General features: G+C 40.4%; 1 protein-coding gene across 1 annotated transcript in view; it reads right to left on the reverse strand.

Moving 5' to 3' along the window:
* Positions 1-19285, reverse strand: part of EML6 (EMAP like 6) — a 116907-nt gene that overhangs the window by 12791 nt on the left and 84831 nt on the right. Inside the window, exons 24-32 of the mRNA XM_065682510.1 lie at positions 18358-18446; positions 17486-17662; positions 17172-17373; positions 16835-16961; positions 5379-5457; positions 4095-4224; positions 3391-3489; positions 1640-1813; positions 741-949 (exon numbers count right to left, since the gene is read on the reverse strand). Of these exons, the coding sequence (XP_065538582.1) occupies positions 741-949; positions 1640-1813; positions 3391-3489; positions 4095-4224; positions 5379-5457; positions 16835-16961; positions 17172-17373; positions 17486-17662; positions 18358-18446 (1286 nt within the window). The remainder of the gene's footprint in view (positions 1-740; positions 950-1639; positions 1814-3390; positions 3490-4094; positions 4225-5378; positions 5458-16834; positions 16962-17171; positions 17374-17485; positions 17663-18357; positions 18447-19285) is intronic.

Here is a 19285-nt window from a genome sequence, read left to right on the forward strand (position 1 = left end):
TATTAAGCATTTTTTGACAACACACTCACTTGTTTGGGCATAAAGACAAGGATTTGGGAGGCTAATTTTATTGTCCTGCATTTCACATTTTAGCACTATTGTCCAGGGTGGGTAATTAGGAGTAATTCAAAGAAATGGTGATTTGTGTACTTTATGCCCAACCTGTGCAAAGGTAATTTCTGTAGGGTTTCTGGATGAAGCAGAAGCTATTTCAGACCTTAGTTAGGCTCATGGTAAAGCTGCTTTTTCCCTGTTAATATGTCCTGTTCTCACTAACGATGAAATCTAAAGCACAGTGCAAGGCTCCCTAATGACCATACTGGAGAGCAGAATATACTGGCACCATTAGCGGGATCACTGGCATATGTTGTACCAAATACTGTTAGCAGAAAAAAAGGTAGCAGAGCCTACCCACCAGATAACATCCCATTCTTCTGAGTCAGCTAGTGAAGCACTACATAACTAGCAAAGTAAAACCAGAAAAGCCATGGCAGCTGATACTGCAGGTGAGCACAGACATTAATAAAAACCATTCACTGACAGAGAAACCAAACCCTGTTTAGAAAACTTCCATGAGGATGCAAAGGTGTACAAGTTTGAAATGCAAAGTTTAACCAAGAAGCAAGAGGCCGATGGTCTCGCACTGTGTGTGCTGCACAAGATTTCAACAAAGCAAACTGACACTTGCAGTTTTAATAACAATGTATGATAAAAGTCTGTAACAAGTCACTTGAACTCACTGCTCCAAAGGCCACAGAAAGCATGGTTTGCATTTTGGCATCTTCCATGGAACCAATGACTCCTTTCTTATAAAGCAAAGCACTGCCAGCTAATGTCCAGAACTTCATGTGTTTTACCCCAACAGACACAAACTGAGTGTCTGAGTCTGGACGAAACTCTACCACGAATATCCTCTCCAGGTGTCCTCCTCTGCTGGCAACTTTAGCCCCTGTTTTAATGAAAGGATAAAAACAAAGTTAAATTTAGCTGCAAAGTTAAGCTCCGATATGATTCTATAACATCAATCGACCTGGGACTGGACTAGAGAACTGTCCCAGATGCTGAAAGCTAAGCAAATCCCCACATGGTGCATCAAAGATCTTAATTCATGCAAACTGTAAGGTCCCTGGATGTGATGATAGCTTTAGGAAGCTCAGAGTTAAGTCTTCACAGCACGATTTGTCACCTTCATCAGTGAAATAACACCACAGAAATTTTGAATATCATCAATGAGTTGCCCTCTGGTGAAATGCACAGGGGCGCAGCCGGGACACTTTCCCTCTCATCTCCCCCATTTCCAAAGATGCTAATTCATTTTTGGAATTACCAAGGCCTATCTACAGCGTAGAATTGCAAGTGTTCTAGGAAGAAGAAAATAATTTCCTTAATTTTATAGAATTTTATATTAAACAACACTATTTCCTTAACTTTTATTTATAGTGGAAATTTAAAACTGATTTTCTTGTTTGTATTATCTATCACTTTGCCATCTCCTTTAACTGGTTTTGTGACTTAAGGAGCTGTGATACTCAGAGCAATCTGTTCTCTGGAATACCCATCTATTCCAAAGACTTGAAAGAAAAAGCAAACAACTATACACAGTTCTGTCAGGCCAAAGGAAGATGATTCTTCCAGTTACCTTCTTGCCACCTCCACACTGTGATGGTGTGCTCTGGATCAACTCCCACAGAAACCAGAAGTTTGCCAGTTGCACTGAAGTTAACATAGTTGACCCCTTTGGTATGGAAGCAACGCAGCATTGAAATCGTTTGCTTACTCATAGCATCCCATACATGAATTGTGGGAGTTGTACCTACATGCGAAAAGATGTGTTCAAAGAGAATTAATTCAGCATTTGGAAAGCTTCATTGCAAAAGAGGCATTTTTCAAGAACATTTAACCTAAACAGACAGTTGGAAGTTGGGGGGGGGGGTTGTTTTAAGATTAACACTACCCAAACCAAAAAATAATCATTGCAAAACACAGGGGGAATCATTGGATTTCATGAAGTAAGACAAGTTCTGAAAGAACAACGTAACACTCATGAAGAGCCTCATGCAAAAGGAACTGTGGATGTTTCATTTGTATCCGCGGTTCACACAGATACAGCGAGGAAACATGAGACTTTAACAGAACTCTGCTGGACTAAAATCCACAAACAAATCAGCCTTACCTGGGAATTCTGTCATATCACCTGCATTGTGAGAGCAATGGCAAATGAGGAAGCACCAAGGGAAAACAATAGGTGAAGTAAGTCATGTTTCTAATGCTGAAGTGCCAGCATCAGCACCAGAAGGAAAAACAAAATTAAAAGTTTGAAAATGGATATGGATTAAATCAACAAAGCAAATAAGCAGGAATATTGTTGAACTTCTTTGGGTATATTGGCTTTTATACACAAATATTGCAACAATATTTAGTACTTTGAGTTTTAAAAGAAATGCTAAAGACATGCAGCTTTTACAAACTGTTACATTTCAAAGTGGAATGAATCTGTGGTCATACAGAATCTCAACCACAATCAGAAGCGCTGATTTCATGGGCTCTTACTGATGGACTAAAAAGGGGGCTGTAACAGTCAGGTTTTAACCCAGTACTTTGAACAGAAGCTCTGACAAGACACAGATTTTTGTGTTCAGTCAACATCCAGATTGAAGTGACAGCCCTGGGTGCAGGCGGCAAAGCTGCTTTGTCAAAGTGCCATTTTCCTGCCCCTTGTGAAGTTACTCACTACAGAAGTTACAGACTCAGGTCTCCTTCTGTGATGAGATGAATTCAAATGATACCGTTCTTTTTCATGCAGTTAATTATATTAAGAAGGTTTAAGTGAAAGGCAACAGATCCTTTGGAAGGCTTGGGACAAATATCCTGCATTTCCCATGCAATGTTTACTCCTGCAAAAGGCACTAGGGAATGTAAGAAGGCTCCTTGTGTAAATACGAAACATATAAATACATAGGGTCTCACAACTGGCCCCTCACATGTGCCAGAATTTCTGTTGAGATTCCACTCTTTTTCTTTCCTTTTTTGTATAGCTCTATTGTCACTGCTAAACATTTTACTGCTAAACACTGCCTTGGATACAGGAAGGAATGGGAATTCTATAAATCACATGATTACAGGTTAGCAAGATGATTTAGTGCAGTTTATCAAGGTTTGCTTTCTGAAATATGATTATGCTACAATTAACTCTAAAATCCAGTCACTCACAATCACAGATGAAATTCAAATCATAGGAAATCCTGAAGCTTGATTACCTCTTTAAAAATCAAAGACTGAAGACAATAGAACTGGCATGTCCTGGTAAAACTCCAACACAGAAAAGCCCAAAATAAATCAGTGCCCCTGATGATTTGTGAGTACAACATTACTATATGGAGAGCCACTTACCGATCTGGCTGGTAGCCACAATGTTTTTATACTTTGGGTGCTGATTCACAGTTAGGCAGAGAATGTCATCAGTATGCTCCAGGTAGAAACTCTGACTACCTAATAAAATTCAAACATGGTTTTAATCACAACAGTATTGAAGGAAAAGCCATCACTGAAACAAAGAATACCTGGCCTGTTGCTACACTGATACTGTGCTTTCCAGGGATGGATGGGGATGGAACTACCTCAGCAGCTGCTCTGCTCTCTCTCCCAGGCAACATTAGCAAATGCACTATGAACATAACCATGAACACACATATCTATATATAAAAGCAGTATTTGATAACGTAGCTATGTTCAGGGAACCAGGAATCAGCACAAGAATCATCCTGTAGCAACCCATAACTGCAAGGAAAAGCCAAACTGGGAAGTGCAGGGTCCCAGTTCCCCAGTAAATCAAGGCAAAGTGGAGAGTAAGCCCTGTGAAGTCTGAGCTTTGCACTATCATCCCATGGGCAAGGGCCAAAATAGAGCAGATGGGACTGAGCTTCCCAGTTCTGTGGGTCAGAGGCCATGCTAGGACCAAAGTCCCTAAAGGTAACCAGATGTGACAGCTTCTCTGCCTCTGCCCCTGCTCCTTCTGAAGGCAGCAGGCTTTCAATCAGAAATATTTTACTTGTAAAGCATTTTTCATCTCAAAGTGTTGTTTCAAGCTGAATTACCAGTAGAAAGATTTTGGACTATGCCTGCTGCAGCTGTGTGGAAAATAATATCAGCACCATCATTCAGGTAATGGAGGTTGTTGCGACAGTCGAATCCTCTGTATCCAAAAACATGGTCTAAAGCCAGCTCCTGGTCAAGTAAAACAATAAGAAAGAGGAAGAATGAAATGAAAGAAAGAACAAGAGATCACAGATTTTGCCTCACATAAGCAGAGTTCAAAAGTAATCACATGAGCTACAAATACCTTGTAGATGTGATATAATTAAACTATATCAGTTAACCTTGTTCTTTTACTCATTTATTGGGGCATGACATTCTCACAGACTATATACAATGCTTTAATGGTCAACTAAGCACTGCATTTATATTACTATTTCTTTAATAATTCATCTGGCTGCTGTAAATTTCCCTTCAGAATATACGCAATTTATAAAACAGATCCAAATCTATTAATCTTCCCATCACAGTTTGATATCCATATAGGACATCAGATCTTTGCGAGTGTCTTTAATTCTACTTTAAGAGTCTTCAAAAATCATTATTTCAAACTACTGAGTTTTAATAGATCAAATTCTGACCTTAAAGTCCTTACAGGAAGCAAAGGCTATAAGTAACTTTACAATTAACACATTAATCAGAGGTGTAATTTCAGCATACAATAAGTAACTACTCAGGAAACTTCCTCCAGAAAAACAGTGGTGGTTAATGGGTAGTTCTTAAAGTTGCTTTTGTAGCCCAGAAGACAAGAGTTAATGAACCTGTCCCAGACACAATCACAGCTTCCTTGGCACAATTCAAATGATAGTGGCAGCCCAAGCAAGTGTTGCGAACAGCCCACATAGAACATAGAATATCTCTTGTTCAGCATATAGTGTGGGAATTCAAAAAGGCTGTTTGGGGGAAAAGGTGTGTTCCAAAGTAAACAAGCAAATTTCAGCATGCAAAGTCCTGCATGTGATTTTTCATGTGTGAACATGCAGCTTCTGACTGTATTTCCCCTGGGATTATGTAGTGAGTACAGGCTTTGCTGTGAATGCACATACACTCTGGGTCTACCTGCCTTCAAACTCAGAGACAGATGGTGGGTTTGGAGAGCTTCCCATTGCAGGCAAGCTTTAACACCCTGAATCTAGGCTCTTCCTGACAGAGGTTGCTCTCTATCACATCTCCTGGTGTTTGAAAGCACTTCCTAGAAATCTCTTTCTCTTCTCTTCTACCTCTCCATGACGGAGATGGATTTCCCCCAGCACTTCTAAAGCAAATGCAAAAGGATAAAGCCTGACCTCAACCAGTTTCTTTTTTTTGTTGATATTGTTCTTTTGCAGTTTCTCGGGTTGAGGAGCAGCTCTGCTAACTGGTGGCCTGAAACAAACAGGTACAAAATAGGACAATCAATATGCTTGAAAGCAAATAAAACCTCCAAAACCACAGCATGTGTTCGGTACGGCAACAAGAAATGGCCAACTGCAACTCTGTCAGCTTAATGCCTAGGTTTTTTTAGAGCTGACCAACAAACTGAATACAATCATATGCATGTTGATGGAAAGAGCAGAAATAACACTGATTTTGTGGATGAGTGGCAGAACACCTTATGCCATTTTCTAAAACCCGCATGATTTAAATCCATGGGGAATTCATTGAATACTAAAGGATAGTAAATCATTGCTTTCAGAAATGAGCTAAAAGATCTTCTACAGCTGGCACTTGACCTTTCCCCAACCTTGCTGCTTCTGAGAAACCCCATCATGAAACCTTGACATGACTTCATGAAAACCTTCTCCAAAACCATATTAAAGATGTGTTGTGGTTTAAACCCGACCCTGCTCAACCCAGGACATTATGAAATGGTTAGATTTGAACTGTACAAGTTATTCATCCGTGTGAAGTTAACAGGGACTGAGGCCAGCAAAGCACTTTTATATAATCACAGTTGCGAGAAGTAGCTAAAAAGACAAATGTGGAACACTGAAAACAAAATCTGATCTGAGCAAATGGTCTTTAAAGACTGGCAGCCTGTGCTGCTACTATTGATCCTTATGAGGAAGAAAGAAGAGGCACAGACCCAAAGAGGAGAAGCAGGAGCTCAGCCTCTTAAGTTCATGACCTTACAAAATCAAAGGCCTGCTCCACTGTAGATGAGCACTGTGTTAATTTGAGCATAATGATTCTCCCTTTCTGTTAACAGAAGTTCATGAGGGCTAATTCATGTAACAACTTCATGAGGGCTAATTCTAACCCTGTTCGCAGCAGAACAGAGCCATAAGGGTTGCACTGGATTACTGGAGAAATTAGCCCACAGAAATCTGGCCCACATCCTTCATCAGGTTTGATCATGTTTCACTTAGAAAAGGTCCTGGGTAGAAGTGATGGGAAAAGAATAAAACCAGATATTATGGTTAAATTCTTCTCCAAAACATCACTTGATGGCTGCTGTTACACAAACCCCACCTCACAACATGCCTTTAAACTCCAATCGCAGGTTCTGGAGACAAGGTTAAACAACAGTGGGGTTCTATAAGTGAAAAGCCCTCAATTTATCTAATAAATATTCCAATTTGGAAAGCATTTCCACAGTGTAAGATTTTTAAAAAGATGTGTGCAATATCCATGATGAATGCCATGAAAATGACATTGTTCTTGTCCTTCTGCTTTTACTGCCATTAATTCTCATTTGTGCAAAAAGTAATCGCAAAAGAATGAAATTCCTTTTACTTAAAGGGAGATGCTTTTTTCTGGAACTGTATTTTTGTATGGAAGGTATTAAAGGCAACAACTGACAAAACGCACATTTAGAGCACTTACTGCTACACAGCTAGAATACTTACTGCAGGAGTAAGCAGCGTGAAAATCTGAGCTTTCAATTAGACAGACCAAAGCTGGAGGTGAACAAACTAACCCACTTCCCAAGCAAACAAACAAACTCACTAAGTACTAGCAAAGTGCATTAGCAGGTGATCTTGTGACATTAAAAGAGTGAAAGAGTTACCTTGATCCCCTTGTAAGCAGCAAATAAAGCCAAGTAAGAAACTTAATACAGTTTAGGTGTACTTCTGACCACTTTACTCATGCACAAGCACTTTTAGAGTCGACCAGTCATTCCTTTGTGGCACAGACCATGCTGTTCAAGCATGCCAGCAAGAACTAAAACAGAAATTAAAGAGTGCACCAGTCCACAAATTCAGAAACATCATCCCTGGGTATGCTCTGAACTAAAGATCCTATGGGATGGAGGTAAAAAGGAAGCTACATCCATGCTTCCTGCACACTGTATACTGCAGGAGAATATGATTCCATGTGTCTATCTGCAGGTTTCTGACAGGGATGGAAACTGGTAGGAACTTAACAGCCTCCTAAGCACAGTTGAGAACGTCACACAATGGATGCTTGTTTTCTCTCCTAGTTCAGCCTGTGATTTTGCCTCGTCATTGTTCCTTGGGAGGCCAACTTGCTCATGGGGACAGCTTGTACTTTTTTGCTCAGAGGGAAACAAGTACCTTTATTTTCTCTGAAAGTGGTCAATCAAATCACATTACATAAGTGGTGGTGGCAACTGGACCGAATAGCAGCGCAGTCACCAGAGAAGCGGGGGAGGAAACTCTTACAAAACTTAAGGCTCTTACAAAATAAAATCATGATTTCATTGCAGCCCAGATTTACCAGGGCCTTGCTTATGAAAGTAATAAATCATTTTCTTGCATGCTCCCTGCTCTTTTTTCTGTTTTAGTGGAACCTTAAAAGAGATCATTTGTACATTTCTTCTCATTTCTTAACCCCCAAGATTTAGCATCAGTTAAAGTTTATGAAAAGAGCAAGGCAAGTTTCTTTATGAAAAGAAGAGGACATTACACTGTGACATGCTTGATCATCACTACTGTAAGCATGAGATTTCATTTGGAAACATACACATACACACATATACTTTGCTATATACCTTTTCACAGTACACACCAACACCATGTTGTGTGCATATATACATATACACATATATATACACATGTATGCATTCACTGCCTTATTATGTTAAGAAAACAGATATAAAGCAACACCCAATGTTTAACATTTTAAGAAGTAATTTCATTTTTAACAAGTCTGTGACTGCACCTACTTGATTTTGATACAGAAGATGGCAGTGTCAAGACAAGAAATGGGCACTGTAGCAAATGACATGTATTTCCCCCTTTTGATCTATGCAGTCTGCATTGTACATGGACAGCAATCTGTGCTTTCTCTGTGTTAGTACTTACTTGACAATTCCCTGCCTCCAAAGGAAAGCAAGTTAAAACATAATACAAGCATTAAAGGTTTCTTTCCAGTCATTTAAAATAAATGTGCTTCTATTACGTTATGGGGTGAATGAGTTCCAGGAAAGGTAAGACACAGTCAGACATTAAAGGGCTTTCGGTTCTTTAGATACTGTGAATACAGCAAATAAAATTCCTGTTACTAATGATTAGCTTGACAATATGCTTACACAAGTATGCAGGGGTATAAATCAGTGAACTACTCCAGATTTACACTGACAAACCTCACCCACTGTCTTCAGAGAGAAGGGTGAAAGAGCCAATTCATTCCCTCACACCTAAACAGAAGGTGAACTGAAATGACCAAGAACCATGAGTAAGAAGAGGAGCCTAAATCATGGGTAGGGTGAAGAGGCAGCACCAGGACAGAGAATAACAGACAGACACAGCGAGGGCTGGGCATGGAGGAAGAGGGAATGAGGGTATGGAAGAGTGAAGCCGCTTGAGAGAGAAAAGAGATGTGATCTTAGGAAACAGGGACAAAGTAAAGGGAGGTAAAAAAGTCAGATATATTTAGAGAGAAAATAAAGGAGAGAAAGCAGACCAAAACTGTTATGATAAATTCTATGGGACAGGGATAACCAGCTCATGCTTTTAGAGCACATGGCATAACTGCTCTCTGATGAGAGACACTGCCTGCATCAGTAATAAACTGGCAAGAACACAAATACTCTGTTCTGAGGCCAATGGGGAACAGAATGGGATCTTCAGAGACAGCACTGCATGAAAGTGACAGTGAGGCTTGGGACAGGGACAGACGGGCTGGGCTCAGCAGGAATGGGTAGAGGAGAAGCTGAAGACTGTCCAACAGGGAAACTAAGGTGTGAATTTAGATGGCAGCTACCTGGAGAGGGAACAGATTTGGATGCTACACAAAACTGAGCAGGACTGCTCCCAGGAAGAGAAAGCAAAGTGCAAAGAGAGGTAAGAGGACCCACTACTGTAGGTTTGTTTGGACAACAGAACAAAACCCCTGAGATTTCAATATATATATATACTGTTCATTTGTGAAAATGCAAAAGCAGCTTTTCAAAGTACATTTCTCCTGGCAGTGCAGATGGAGTGCCCTAAAACTGCTGCAAAACTGGAGCTGTAAGAGGGGATTAAAAGATCCTGTGAATTTTAAACCCATGCATTTTCCCATCCCAACATAGGTAGGAGTTAAACAGACACCTTTTCCTGATGTTACTTTCCAGTCACATTTTGTGGATAACATGAGACAACCAAAGAGAACAGTATTCAGTATGAAAACACCCTGCTTTAACACAGTGGGTCAAAGCAAAGCTGACACAAAAACAGAGGGAAACATCAATTTTAATCCAAATTGTTTCTGAAGGGGGTAGCAGTGAAAAAGCCTCAGCATGAGCACAAATATTGATGATTTCACATGTATGCTGATGCATAAAGTAACCAAAAAACACAGGTGGTGTTGCAAAGCACTTCGTGGTGCAGTCACGTTAAGGCATTACATTTGCGCGTCGTTCCAGTTCAGTCCCCACATGTGAAACACGCAGGGAAGTAGATTAGTAAGGCAGGTAATCACTTCTGAATGAGACCTGAAGGCCCTTATTTTTTAACAAGTTTATTGTTCTAAGCATCTTGGAAAGCTGTTGATCTACACAACTGTTGCAAATGGGTTGGCCCCGTTGCACAGAGGGCAACACACTGGGCACAGGGCTGTCTGGAGGTTCCCTCAGCATCAACTGCTCAAACCAGCTGCAAGGTACACACTGTAACCTGCTTTAGGCAAAACCTAGCTTTCTGTCTTTGAGCTAAAAAGGTTTTGATCACCTCAGGTAATAAGACTGCAGGAGAATTCTTTCCATATACTACCAAGGCACCAGAATCAACCCAACTTCAGCATGTTCTGGAAGGTCTCTCTCTTTCCTTAGGCTTCTCTCAGGGTTTGTGATCACATTTGAGGGGAAGAGCCTTCCCCATCTGTTTTTTTTTATTCTTTCCATAATCTCTGACACGTTTTGAAGCTGTGCTTACTGGATAAATAGAAATATTCCACCAACAGTATACGGAGAACTTTATGGGCTGATCCTTCCCCCGCATAAAAAAGCATAGCCGAAACCAACACTTTTTCAACCCATCCTGGACTACAACCCTCAAAACTAGTTGAATATTTCACCTCAACCTCAGGGCAGAGAGCACTCAAGTTCAGAGAAGGAAACGCTGGTGACACGTTGTGCCCTGGGACAGTATTGGCATCCCTCAATTCCACACCCCCAAAGGGAACAGACCTTTGGGCCAGTTTTGTGCTGACCCGTGGGAGATGCCAGGTTGACACTGAGTTCAGTAGGTTGGCAGGGACTGCAAAAATACCACTCACAATGTGTTCAAGCCTTGGGGACAACTGTGATGAAACCAGCATGCTGCCAAATATGCTTAGGATGCATTAGCTTGACATGGTGCTGTTGAGAAAGTAAAAGGGAATATCCCAAAGGATGCTGCTCATTCTCAGATGGGAGGTTTCTGCTGGAATAAGCCTGCTGTTGTTTTCTCCACCCCAGAGATGTGTTTTCCCAGATATATTTTGAACAGTTCCCTCCTACACATCAATACGAAGCAGATTCACATTCAAAGCTTTTACGCTGCACCCACAGAAGTGTGCATGTAAAAATGCATGAGCAAATTTTGTAACCATATGTCTAATCATCCAGTTTATGGTACGAAGGTCTGTGCTCACCACTTGCGAGGCTACTTTGAAAGCCTGTTTAATTCAGCTCATGTTGTTTTAAAGCAATAAAGAATCAAAAGGGTAATATTTCAAGAGAGAAGATCCAGGTTCTCAACCTTCTTCAACTTCTCGCCTTTATCAGAGCATATGATTACAAATGATGCATAGTAACACACTGGGGAACAGGCTCTGAGACAGGCAGCTCGTGGAGAGTGCGACAAGCCAGTATGTTAAGAAACCAGAAAACTAGACAAACATGCCAATGCTGCTTTTTGTTTCCTAAGCATTCAACCTGCTTCAAAGGGTTTTCCATCACCAGGTATATTACAAGAGTTTTCAGTTTATGTAGTCATGCAAATCAAACTAAATGGAAGCTGCAGACATAGGATATGTATTACTAGTTAGCAGAATGCAAATGCAAATATATCTTTGCCTTTTGCATTAGTAACATAAATACAGTCTTCACACAAGCTTGTTTTACTTCTTATCATAGAAATTCTTTGCCAGTTAAACCAGTCCCAATTCAGAAGTTAGCCCTTTGCTGAAGTGAAACCCAACTCCTACATAACACACAGCACAGCTTACAACTGTCCTGGATTGCCTGGGACAGCCCCACAAGTGACCAAGTGGTCCCGTAGTGTGGGAGCACTGCTCCTGGAGCTCCCACACCATGAGACTGCTCCTGCAGCACCTCCCATGGGCACCCCACTTCTGAACCACACAGGCAGAGCAAAGAGGATGCCAATCAGAGGAGCAGAATGGAAGAGAAAAGTAAGGGTGGGTGGGGAGGGCAGGAGGACAGACATGGAGAGGGAGAAGAAATAAAACAAGGTTGGGGAGAGGAGAGAGAAACAACAGTCGATTAATTACTTAACTCCATGCAGCAGATACACCCACGAGGCATTTTAGAACTGTTCCTCAGCCTCATCTTTCCTGTTATTTTCCCACCCTATAGCTATAACTGCTGATGGAGACAGTAAATCTTGGGTCCCCCCAAAAATGCCACATCGTGATTTATTTCAAGTGCTCTAAGTAAAATCTGCCATGTAGCTCCTCCATTCATCCAAGATATTTGCAGGATCATCATTATTTTCATCATGTAAATAAATGAGACTGGAAAAGCACATTTGACAAAGGGCTTTCATTTTCTTTTCTAAGGAAAAACCTTAATATTATCCCCAAGTTTCCCATATATAAGTATTTTGCCCTTTATAATAATGAAATTTCTCTGCCCAGTTTGCTCAGGGGCCCAATACTCTGGAGATCCAGAGAAAACCAGTGGAAAACAGGTTTCCTTTTCATACTGCTGGATTATGCTAAGCACAGGGCACGTGCTGGGTAATAACAGCAGCTGCTCAAAGTCATAGTTATCTTGTGTATTATTACGTCAAATCTGTCCTACTCTCCCATGATGGGGGAGAGAAGGGACAAGAATTGACAGCAAAGTCTTAGTATGAGCTGGGGGAGTCCTTCCTAAATTGTTGACTTCTTTCCAGATGGGTGGTGGTTGTTGCAAAGCCTTCCCCTCACTCCTTGTATCAGCTCCCAAATAGACACTTGCACATCTCAGTTCCCAAGGTTAAACTCCTCCTGAATTGTACAATGATTTGTCACTTTTAGAGAGATAATGGGCTTTGAGTTTTTCAGAGTCACCACTCTTAATATTACGGAAGCAGATTCCTGCAAGCTTGCTCTAGCAAACGCAAAAATTAGAGAGATGGAAATGCAGCTGTAATAAAGAGGAAAATAAACCAGCCACCTTGAACCAAAACTGTCTCCTAGGTGTCTCATAGTACCTTTGAAGCGTATTTGTATTATCTGAGGGAAATAAGTTGTTCAGCACCAGTTCACCTTCTCAATAGTACTATTTAAAGAAAGAAACATAGTGAGCTTAAAGTCCCTGTTCCCAAGAAGCAGCTCAGAGCAACAGCCCCTGCTACTTCTGTCTCTTGCTCGAGCTGGAGGCTGGAAGGTTGGTTTTCTCTCCTTTCTTTTCTTAATTTAAACCTCCTTTCTTTAATTCTGGTGTTCTACCTACTATGCCTATGAATAACTCACCATACCCATGGATAACTCTCTGTATCTATGAATAACTCACTATCTTTCTTTTCTCAGACACACAATGAACATACAATGTGGGGACAAATCTCAGATCCTCACTGTACTCTGCAATGAAGCAGAGCAGCAGTTTTTCAGGTCTTGTGATGAGCTCACGTCTACCTTAAAGGACCTTCCATCTTGCAACATGGTTTTCAAAACGTAGACAGTGTGTTATCAGAGTATTCACAGTGTGCAAATCCTATCAAATGCACAATCTCTGGGGTCTTTATCCAGACATATGGCATAATTACAAAGAGGAAAGATTTGGGAGTTGACCATGGTCAGACAAACCTTTACTGGCTGCTTCATTACTTTGTATTCTCAGAAGAGATGGGACTTGGCACAGCTAAAGTTTGCCTCACAATTCACATGTCTTACAAGAGAAGTCAGCTTTACCCTGAAACACTCATAATTCAGAGCATTGAGATTCTGCATAATTCGTGCACATATTGGTATAACTGTGGCCAAAAACCTGAAGTCGTTGACTACTGCAGTAGCCAACACATGAATCTCATCTTACTGCATCCAAAACCAATGACCTTTCACAGCTTCAGGCTCTATCCCAGCACAACACCCTCAGAAACTGCAGGTTTTCCTACATTTCACCCTGAAATTTCTGCTTATAATGATCTGACTATAAATTCTGGTCATTTATATTAATCTGATATAGAAAGGGAAGTGAATATATCTTTGCCTAACAAGTTATATACGAAATGTATGGGATCTGTTGGCAAATTTAAAGAACGGCAAGTTTAACAGGACATCAAATTGCAAATCATACAATCACAGAATAGTTAGGGTTGGAAAGAACCTTAAGATCATCTAGTTCCAACCCCCCTGCCCATGGGGTGCAGTACAACCAGTACAACCCATCGCACGGGGGTTGGACCTAGATGATCTTAAGGTCCTTTCCAAGTAGCTGTAATTGAAAGATATAAAAATGTACTGAATAGCTATGACTTTTCAGCAGAAAAGGTGGAAAGGACAGTTACAAAGGATTACTTTTAAGCTATTTTAAAATGAAGTTCAAAACTGCTTATTACATACAAGCAGTAAGAAGAAAAGAAGATATGGAGACTTACAGCCTAGAACTTGTTATGGGATAGCTTATTCTTTCAGATAGGCCACAGGAAACTATTTTCATGTACAGTCATTATCAAGAGATTATTATGGAAGGCATTATTACTTGAAGGCAACCTCGCTGCAGAGGAGGTGCCTACCCATTTAAATAGGCCCACCAGCTGTAAACAGAGTGGGTAGTGTGGAAACACTAGAAGAGCTTCCAGCTTCAGTGTTGCTTTGTGGCATTGGATAGTACAAAGCACATTTTCCCTGCATTAGGCATTATCAGTTAGTGTGACAAGCAGGAAGCCTGCTCTGCAGTACCACTGGTTTTGTTTAAAAGGCTGAAAACAGCAAACTGCCTGTTCATTGCAGGATGCTTTCCTCCACAGCAGCACAGCAGTTGTGTTGCTGAATCAGCTGAATCAGCTTATGCATTGTAGGACTGAGGATGTGGACAGAATCAGAAGTCAGGAAGTGTATGTGGCAGGCAGATACTCCTCAGAGAAGCTGGATACTTGCTTGCATCAGAGAGCAGATCCAGGGCCAGGTTTCAGGAAGGGAAGCTTTCTATGGACCCAAAGGGACTGTGGTGGTTTTCACTCCTGGACTGAAAATAGTACTGGCAAACTCCAGAAGAGACTGATGCTTGTGCTCCTATTGCTGGTAATTCACTAGTACAAAACAATTTTAAGCTCAGCTTAATTGGTCAATTAAACTGGCTCTACAGTTGCTTTTGCATCATCAAAGCCGAATAAAGCAGCTGGAAGGTACAAGGGTTTCTGGTGTAAAACATCTGGTGTACCACTGGCACTTGTAATTTCATGTGTAATAACAGTTCAGTCCTATTACCCCAAAATAAAATAGTTTCCTTTTTTTTTAATTCAATCTGAAAACATTACTAGATAATACCCTATGCCTTTTTAGAGAAAAATGGAGGAGGAAAGACGTTATATGAGTAAATGAGGAAATGGAGAGATCCTTAAAAGAAGGGGAAAAGAAATGTTTATGGTTCAGTATTCCACTGAAAAAAAAAAGACCAATCTTTCTATTGCATGTTTTTGTTAAAATGTGATGAAAATAAGGGGGTGCACCATTTTTCTTCTCATTTTTCACACCCAACTTCTGCTGTCCTATTCAAATACTGGGTGAAAATGTTATGATCGCTTTCTATCCATTCCTTCAGAGCTTTAAAAACTAAACAAATTCATTTTTCAAAGGTCTGCATGATATCGGGAACTATTCCTCACTCCATTTTGCATCTTGCAAATCAGGACACCAGGGAGATTTAAAGCCAAAAATCTCAGAAGATAGCACTAGTTTTCCATAGTCAGGTAAGAGAACCTCAGACCTTCATCTGTTCAATGTGTTACATGTTTGTTCAACACACTGCTTAACTGATCTCCATTTGCAGCCATGAGCGTGCAGTTTTCCTGCAAATTCAGCTGTACTCCTCTGGAATTGAGGTGGGACATGGTAAGAGGCTGCCTGCAGAATACTCTCTTTGCCAGCCACCACCCAGAGCCCTGTGACAGAAGCAGAACACAGCTCTCCACAGGCTCCAGAGCTCTCTTCTTGCCACCCAGCCTCTTTCTGCACCCAGCACTCTAATCTTCTGCAGTACCTTGCAGCAGGGATCCCGCAGTGCACCAGTGCTTCCTTCTGCACCTGCTGTACTCCCTGAGGACATGTATCCTGCTCTCTAACTAGGGCAGGATCCCTGGGGAGAACAATATGCCATTGCTGAATTGCTGCTAGTCACGTGTTCTGGGCAAACTGAGGGCAAACAATCAAGCTTAAATTGTTTCTGTGGGTTAACCCACAGCAGCCTTTTGTCAGCGCCCAACGTTGGGCGAAGGCAAGAAAACTCATGATGAAAGAATGACCACTGATAAAAAGAAATTCTATAAAGAGGCTGCACGGATTCACAGTTGAGAAATCAGCTGGATTCACTGGTGTAGATTTACTGGTCTAGATTAGGAAGGGGAATGTACTTTACAGGTTATAGATTCTTCTCTAGCAGCAATCCTGTCCCAGTCAGAGTTTTTACTCACCCACTCCCCTAGGTCTACGTTCCAGTGGACTTCACTCTCTATGCTCAGCTCTTACCTCTTTTCTTTACTGTCCTCTCCAATACTGTTCTCCTTCCAGCTTATTTTTCCCAGAATAGTTCAGCCTAAGGCCAACGTGTGCCATGGGAAATTTCAGCTTTAACAGTAACAACCTGACACAATTATAACCAGCTGAAAACCTTTCAATGAAAACATCACCAAAAGCCTCAATTACAAAGCATTTACAAGTTCACCCTGTCCCCAAAGCCCTGCTGCACACACATGCGCAGCTACACCTACTAATTAGGAAAGAATATAACTGCTTATGTGACAGTAGCAGAGAACACAACACTCACAGATGTTTAACTGATGTATACTTATTATTCTCCATCATATTAATACCTTAAGCACCATTTTAAATATTATCTTGTGAATTTGCCTATTCCTGTCTTATTTTTAAGGACAAATTTTAGTTGCATGAACAGAGATTCGAAAGAATGCAACGTACATTTAGAAATGAATGCCTTTGTGTGACATACCTCTCTTCTACTGAAACTTCCTTCAGCTGCTGATGTGGTTTTGTCCCCTCCATTTCTCGGATGCTTACTGCATAGATCTTAGTGGTATAGTCAATTGCTTTTTCTCTTGCAACATCACTATCATAACCTTAGGAAAATAAAACATAAAATAAAACGAACTACCCTTGTTTCACAGTGTAAGAGCAGAAAACAAGATCTACACCAATAAAAGGAAGGAAACAAATCCTACCAAGTTCTCCCTACACTGAGCTTTAGCACAGGAATGTTTCTTGCCCACTTCAAGTTAAATTCCTGTGTGAGTCTAAATTAAAGCCATGCTTCATACAAGCCTGTTTACCTCCATCTTCTTCTGCATCTGTGTCTGATTCTTCACTATCAACCAGCTTACTCTCCTGAATGCCCAATAATTCTCTGGTCCAGATCATCAAAGCTGTATCAGCACCACCTACAGTCAGCAGCACAGAATCATTGTGTAACCACCGCACGTTGGTTACCTGTGCGCTGTGACCCACGTACTTCTTGAATTTTGCATGTTGGCCCTGGGTAGCACAAAGAATTCCCATGTTAGAAGCCTGACATACCACAAACAGTGTCTTCCTTAATTCCTTTGCTTCTGCAGCATCTAGTCACAGAAATAAATGCATTTATTACCTTCACTGGATATGAAAAAAGCTTCACAAACCCAAAATCATCTCCTGTAGCTAATAGCGTTCCATCTTTTGTAAGGCTGGCTGCATTCACAACAGTCACGTCACTGTGCATGGGCCAAATTCCTTCACAAGTAGAGCCAAGTACACATGTCCAGGTGTCCCACTCTATTTTCTCTACCTGCAATCAAAATATCCCCAGAAGATATTGTCTTAATACATCAAATGCACATTGGTTTCACACCTGTATTTTTCTCTGTTTGATTTTAGCTTAATTTTAGTGGTTTAGGAACTATTCACTGTTTACAGCTTATTAATACAAACTGCTTATCATCATCAAAAGGCTTAAAACCTCAAATATTCCCACTTTTCCAAGGTAAAGCAGGATTTCGATACAAATCTCCTGAAAGATTTTCTGAGGTGCTAAACACTGGCAGTTTTGCAAAAGAATTATGTGTCACAAATGATTCACATCATTAAATCCAGGCCATACTCTTTAGAGAGGGTATAAACTAAATGAACACTCATTACAGAGAAAACCATGGCAGGGGTTGGAACTGGATGATCTTAAGGTCCTTCCCAACCCAAACCATTCTAAAATTCTATGATTCTATGAAAACAGGTGACTTTTCAGGAAAGGGGTTATGGAAAATGACTGCTATTAAACAACCAGCAATAAATTTAGAGATACAAGCAGAAGCTTGCAAGTCCTACCATTTACAAAGGCTAGGAAAGATGCTATACAGAATGATTACATCTAATTCTGTTGTATTTCAAAAGGAAAAGCTATACCATTTGAAGACAAAAAATGCTAATTTTCAACAGTCCTGAAAAATAACTTTCACAGTAAAAAGATCCAATAAGCATAATTCGTACCTCAGCAATTCTTATAATATGCCTTTTCCCCCTTGGTGCTTCAAAAAATAGCTGTTCTTTGGCACCAGAATTGACTTGCAATAACTTTCCTGGGTATGAAATAAGAGTTTATTATGATTCTTATTCATTATCATGAATATTCTGAACTTTCTTTTGATTGAGTGAAGAGATTTCTAGGGGTAAGCTAAAGCAGAGGCTTCAAATCACTCTCAGAAGAATCCTATACTCTTGATTCACTGCAGAAGCAGTATTTTAAATATTATCCAGCATCCCTAAAAAATTACTGTCTTGCAGCAAATCATGTTCTTCTCATAAGAAATATTTTGCTTGTGTTTTCATCACCATGATAATGAAAAGTAAAAACCATAAATGTGCGTGCTTTTAATTTTCATAATAATTCTGCAAGACAGCTTTGCCAAAAGCTAAATGCACTTAAGATCCTGTTTTGCAGTGTTGGACTGGCATATAGTCCAGTGACACACCAAATTGTTCTTCCATATGAAGTTTACTATACTCATATAAAAGCTGTGATACTACAAAGATAATCCTGAATGCAATTGATTGTACATTAGATTATCAACTGATATGAACTAGTGCAGTTCCAGCAATGCTCTATTTTCACTGGGCTTCTTGACCTTTGTTACGTGAGCTATATATAGTCAGTCTGTTGGGGGTCACTGACAAACAGAAATGCAATATGCTATAGAAGCATCATGCCCTTCCTACCTGACCTGTATAATGCAGTTTATACAATTTAGTATATTAATCCTTTACATCTAGAAATTCAGTTAGTTTCCAATAAATACCACAAAGGACACAACGAATTCTCAGTTTTCTTATACTTTATATCTGCCCATGCATTACATCCAAGAACTGGCTACTACAGGTAGTATTAGACAACTTGCTATTATTACTTTACAACTGTCAG

Source organism: Lathamus discolor, chromosome 5, assembly GCF_037157495.1.
Source record: "Lathamus discolor isolate bLatDis1 chromosome 5, bLatDis1.hap1, whole genome shotgun sequence".
Taxonomy (NCBI): Eukaryota; Metazoa; Chordata; class Aves; order Psittaciformes; family Psittacidae; genus Lathamus; species Lathamus discolor.